Genomic DNA, 6,207 nt, shown 5'->3' on the forward strand with positions numbered 1-6,207 from the left:
AGCTCTGGCCCAGCTCACACCAGGACACATTTAAATGTCCCCTTCGCATGCGCACTGCTCATCTTCGGGATTGTCTGATGATCAGAGAAACTTTTCTCACCGTGCCCTTCAGTTGAATTTCTCTCCTGCCCATGTTTAGTTCCTCTCTTGGCTCGTTTCCAACACTTCAGCCTCCACAAAACGGTTTATTCTGACACCACTGCCTTATCAAAGACTCGACACCTCAAGTCTCCTGGGATCTATTTTAGACTCTAAACTCGACTAGGCTGAGCTGCCTCGTAACTGACTTTCAGTGTCACACTGGTTTAAGCAGAAGGGGATGTTCTTTTGCTATCAGCTTAGACAAAGCTTTCATCCCGCTTTTTGTTTTTAAAACCTACATTTTCTGTGAGGAGGAAAGTCTTTTTAATAATAAAAAAAAATCTTTGTGGAGACAAAGGGATAACATGAGGGCAGGGAGCAAGGGCGATGGGATCAGGGCATTGTCCCCTGGCCCCTGCAGGGGATGGTCTTAGCCCCAGCTGTGTGGCCAGCGGTGAAGCAGAAGGGGATGTTCCTTCATTAACAGCTTCGATGGCCACTTTTAAAATTGTCAGCGTTCCCTGGATTAAAGAAAACCGGGAGTATTGGCAGCAGGACTTTTTAAGCTTGTTTTCCTAGCAGCTGAAGGATCTCTACACACATTCCACGCAAGTCTCGTCAAAAACTTTCCTCTTTTACTTTCTGAGGCAAAACAGAACAACAACAACAACCAAAAAATTGTCTTCTTGTGATTTTTGTCAATCAGGGGGATTAGCAGCATACCAGAAGAAGTTGCAACGGTGCCGTCATTTGCTGTAAGGTTCCAAACGAAGCCAGGTCTGAAGGAAGACGTGATGTCCTCACCAGGCCAGCTGACATAACGGGGAGGAGAAGCCAACTTCCTTTGAGAGCAAGAAGAAATAAACAGTTGTTAATTTGTGATCCTTCTGATTCATGCCTGTAACGCCCCGCAAAACATCCCAGCAGCAGCGAGACTCTGCTTCTCATCTACACCAGGATGAGCTTTAACACCTGGAAGCCGTACACTCAGCCTACCTGGGTGTCAATCCAACGTTCAAACCTCTCTTGGCCTCTGGATAATTGAGATGGCAGCTGGCAGCTGACCCCCCACGCTGTGGGTTTGTGGGTGATTTGGGGGGGTGCCAGGCTTGGCGTGATGGGAGGCAGAGGCAGCAGCTGGGGGAGCTGGAAAATCCGTGCTCAGCACGTGCCAGCGCTGGAGGTGCCGGCGGCCAGGATGCCTCTGCTGAGCCTCTTTGGCTGGCAGCACTGAGGCGTTACAGTCCAAGTCATTTGACTTTCATGAGTCAGAGTATATTACACAAAAACATCCTGCGAGGAGGGAATGGAGGATGAATTCCAGACACTGACCTTAGACAACAAACAAAAACCCACTTTTTTTTCCCCTAGTTTCAGGGAAGAGGGGGAAGGGAGCTGTTCCATCTCGGACTGAATGTAGGCTGTGGATCAGGCTGAAACTTGGCATCATTGAGCCGTCTGCCGTCACCGACATTTATTCCTGATGCAGTAAAAAAAGAAAGCTACTTCACACTGACAACAGGCTCTGGTTTAACCCCCAAGAGCAGGCAAAGACCCTTCCACCCCCCCAGATCTCCTGTCTGTGCTGTGACCACCTTCCCCACCAACCCTCCTGCGCAGAGGTGACTTCCCAGGCTGAGCAGCACGACCAAGAGCTGCGGCTTCTTGCAGCATTTCTGCCTGGAAACCAGCGAGCGGTGAGGAGAAGACACAGAGAGCCAATTTCCACAGGGAAGACATTTGTCCCCAAGGCCACAAATGCTTTCCCTGTGGGCAGCTGAGCTGGAGTGGGTCTGCCTGGCTGTGAAAGCTTCCACCCCAGTGCCAGTGTGTTCAGCGGGCTGCGGGCACCGCGCGCCGGCCGAATGAAAGAGCAGTCACCCTTCATCGCTGCCCAGACACTGGGGTTTCTTTCAGTGCTGGAAAACAGGAAACTGGGTCACGGCACGGCCAAGCCGAGCGCTGACTCCTCATTCTGCCACTGCCAAAGTGGGGACATTCATCAAAGGCAACTGTGTCCCAGCTGGGAGTGATCTGCTCCAAGAAATAGGGATGACAGCCGCACGCTGGTCAGCCCGTGCGCTGGCAACGGCTTTGCTTTGCTCAGGGTGCACTGTTTAAATCACCAACTCTGAGTTAAGCACTGGGAATTTCTTCTTAGAGGGGTTTTGTTGGGGTGTTTAACATGCAGTAAACGAAAGCCTTGGCACACGGACTGCTTTTCTTTTTTTGAGGTGTTCAGGTGCCTAAATCTCTTGGGAAAAAACCCCCCAAAACCACACAGAGTCAGTGATTCTGCCTCTTGGAAACGGCAGCAGCAATCTCCCTCCTGTTAGAAGCAGGGATCTGTCAGCACAGAGCACTGACTGTGTTCAGCACTGACCTTTCGAGCCCAAACCCCACACTATTTGGCCCTAGGAAATGCTGGCTTTTGAATAGTCCTTCAGACAAAAAAAAACAACCCCAAAACCTGCAAAGAGCAGAGCTGGGAGGAGAAGGGAGGAGGTTTATTTTACACTGGGTAACTCACTCCCTTCTGCCAGCACCCCAGTTCCTGGGTTATGGAGGAATTTCTGCAGCTGGAGCTGGACACATCCTGCTGTTGAGCTGAGCAGCATCCGGTGCTGAGTGTCCCCGCTCTCTCCGATGTGAGCTGTTAACCTCCAGCTCCCCGCACCCTTCCCTTGCATTTTCCCTCACACCAGCTCCTTTTCCCTTTGCCTCCCCCACCCTGGCGCTCTCGTCATCTCTGATCTTTTCTGAAATGGAAAGTAAATCAGGGCTAAGTGTCAGACTGTCTCATTTGGAAGAGTGATGTTCAAATAAAGGTTTTCCCATCCTAGCTTAATAATGGCATTAAAACACTGCCAGGAGAAATTTCTCCCTCGGCGGCATATGCTGGGGAGGAGCTGGAGTGGGAAAGGCCCTGAGTAAACACAGAATGATGGAAAATTATATAACTAGTCCAAATGGGCTAATTAAATTTCCAATATCAAAGAACTGTTCTACCTTACCTGGTAACTGCAGGCACTTTCTGCAGGGTGAGGAGAAAGGCAGAGTGGGGGGGTGTGTGTTTAGTGCAGCGCCGTTAGCGGTGTGTAGGTGGAGGGAGGAAGATGGATGATGGCAGAATGGGCAGCACGGGAAACGGCCACAAAAAGTCCAGTGGCCCCAGCTGATTGCCTCAGAAATTGTGCTGCGTGTCAGGGAACTCCAGCAGCCTGGGGACCTCCCGGCACAAACAGCATCAGGGTCAGCAACGGCAGGAAAGCCGTCCTAGAAGTGAAGCATCCCGCGTCTGCCAGGCGTGGTGACCACGAACAAGCCTCCCTGCTCCTCAGCAGAGCCTCAAGAAAACTTCTCAGCCTAAAGATTTCCACTCGTGGTGCTCACGAGTGCTGGAAGGATCTGGCAAACGGCTGAGCACATCCGAGAGGCTCTTCCCACCCAGCTTGGTGCAGGGACTGCCTCCCCTTGCAGCTCCTCCGTCAGCGATCCAGAGCCCTGTCGCCAGACCCAGCTCTACACACTTCGTGGGATTCAACAGGACTTGAAAGGCAATGTAAAAATCAGGCCTTTTCCAGACACTGCGAAGCTAAGGGTGAAAATCAGCGAGGTAAATATTGTTTGATAATGATCAATATTGTTTTAAAAGGCTGTGTCTGGCGAATGCTGGATGTGTGACTCTCAATATTCCTTCTCTTCTTGTAAAATGGACTAATCGGCACTTGGGTATTTAGTGTCATCTGGTAAATGGTTTGGAACATTTTTTAGCTGATCACGTAAGAATTGGTGCTTGGACACTCACCCCAAAAAACCACGCCTTGCTCTTGCTGCAAATCAGGTTTCTGTCATAGGGGAGGATGAAGCCAGCTCTGCCCTCGGCTTTGAAACCAGACATGGGCTCCATCTCGAATCACAGCTACTTCAGAAATGCCACGGACTCCTCGGAGGATCAGTCTTTTTCTCTGTTTGATGTCCATATTTTGGTGCCTGTGACTGTAATTTCCATCATCCTGTTTTTCTTGGGAGTCTCTGGGAATTTGATAACCATAGTCATTTTCAGACGCTCGCAGGAGATGAGGACGACAGTGAACATGTACCTGTCCAGCATGGCGCTGTCGGACACGCTGATTTTCCTTGGCCTGCCTTCGGATCTCTACCGCCTGTGGAAGTACAAACCCTACATATTTGGGGATTTTCTCTGCAAATTCTTCATTTACCTGAGTGAAACCTGCACCTACTGCACCATCCTGCACATCACCACGGTGAGTGTGGAGAGATACTTCACCATCTGCTTTCCTCTAAAAGCCAAAGCGACCATCACCAAGTGCCGGGTGAAACGAGTCATCTTGGTGCTGTGGGGCTGCTCCCTCCTGACCACCGGCCCCATCCTCTTCCTCTTCGGAGTGGAACACCCCAAGGGCAGCCTGTCCCAGGAGAGCCGGGAGTGCAGGTCCATCGAGCGCGTGGCCCGCACGGGGCTGCTAGAGATGATAACCTGGATCTCCACCCTTTATTTCTTCCTGCCAATGCTCTGCTTGACTCTGCTGTACGGGCTCATCTGCAGAAAGCTGTGGCGGGGGGGGCAGAGGCTGCCAGGCTGCGGGCAGGAAAACCTCCCACACGCAGGCAGTCAAAATGCTGGGTAAGACCATTTGAGAAACCCAATCTGAAGAGCTGTTCTCCTTAATCACTCTCCCACGGGCCGTATGGGGATGCAGGGCATGGTAGAGAGGAGGGATAAAACACACAGGATTACACAGATTTAAAATCAATGGATTTACACTTAAATTTGTGTTCCTGCCTCTTTCTGGTAAGAAGGAGAGTCCCTGACTGCATGATATTCAGGCTGGGGATCTTACTGCGCAGCGGGGAAGCAGATCAGTGTGGCTTTTGGTTGTTTTGAGATCACATTCCTTGTGTCCACCCCTCCTCCCCCCATCTCTGACCCTTAAATTTCCAATTTAAAGAAACTGGAATCCCTCCAGCAGAAATCCTTCTCTGCAGGGAAGCAGCAGCACCCACGACTGGAGATACCTTCAGTAAAAGGCTCTGCAGGTATCCACCGCCTGTTCCCTGCCACGTTTTATTTCCTTATCGCGTGCTCTGCTTTTCCATCCCCTTCCTCAGTGCCTCCTGGTCCAGTTTGCTCCCATTTTCCACCCCTCTGCTGCCCAGAGAAGCCCCCACATCCCGCATCCCTGGTCCTTCCCCTCTGGTACCCACCGCAGGATGCCAAAGGCCATGAGCAGGCAGTTGCCCATAATTTATGTCCAGGCTGCTTTGCTCCAGCCTGATTGGATTCCTCTGTCTCCACTGGACAACATGGGTGCAGAGAGCCCTATTTTAACTGCAAACAATTAATTTTCTGTGCAACCTTAAGTCCTCGTTGCTTGAGATGACCAGTAACCACAGCACAAAAGCAGCTGGGCGAGGCAGGAGGCCTTGTCTTTGCTGGGTTAAAGTTGGCAAGCTCACCTCTCAGTCCTTAAATAGTTTAGAGAGGCAGAATAAACTCTGCCTGCAATGACTGACATGTGCTCTCTTCCTCTTTAGCAGTCGTAGTCTTGGCCTTCGTGCTGTGTTGGCTCCCGTTCCACATCGGCCGAATCCTCTTTGCCCAGAAATCGTCCTGTACGACCTCACGCAGTACTTCAACCTCGTTGCCATGCTGCTCTTCTACCTCGGGGCCTCTATAAACCCCATCCTGTACAACCTCATGTCACACAAATACAGGAAAGCCATGAGCAAAATCCTGCGCCACCAGCGAACTCGGCGCTGCAGGAGCCTGACCAGGAGCGACAAGGTTTCTTTCGAAGGCACAGAGGTTCTTTCATGTCGACTGTTCCAGCCTTGACTTAATTCTCACAACCCAAGCATTCTGCCAGCAGTGTTGTGGGTTAAAACCTGGGTAGATCCTGCACATGGAGACTGGCACAAGTTTTAGGGCTGTATTTTTGCCCACTGTGTGTTTCCTGAGGTAAGTTCAGAACGTTTTAGCAAGGCTTCACCTCATTCCTGCACACAGGGTCAGGCCTGGGGGTAACCAGGCTCCTCTCTTCAGTGAACTTACCAGCCACAACCTCAGGCTGAACTGTCCACAAAGCTCCTGAGAAAGGATTT

The 6,207-nt window shown here is 51.1% G+C and overlaps 1 protein-coding gene across 1 annotated transcript; it reads left to right on the forward strand.

Moving 5' to 3' along the window:
• Window positions 1-3,944: 3,944 nt before the first annotated feature.
• LOC104531725 (growth hormone secretagogue receptor type 1-like) lies at window positions 3,945-5,941 on the forward strand. Its single transcript, XM_010176719.2, is given in 4 exon segments — window positions 3,945-4,669; window positions 4,671-4,729; window positions 5,641-5,712; window positions 5,715-5,941. Coding segments are annotated over 4 exon segments (1,083 nt in total).
• Window positions 5,942-6,207: the final 266 nt, after the last annotated feature.

The sequence above is a fragment of the Antrostomus carolinensis genome, unplaced genomic scaffold (genome assembly GCF_000700745.2).
Source record: "Antrostomus carolinensis isolate BGI_N321 unplaced genomic scaffold, ASM70074v2 scaffold16520, whole genome shotgun sequence".
In the NCBI taxonomy this organism is placed as follows: Eukaryota; Metazoa; Chordata; class Aves; order Caprimulgiformes; family Caprimulgidae; genus Antrostomus; species Antrostomus carolinensis.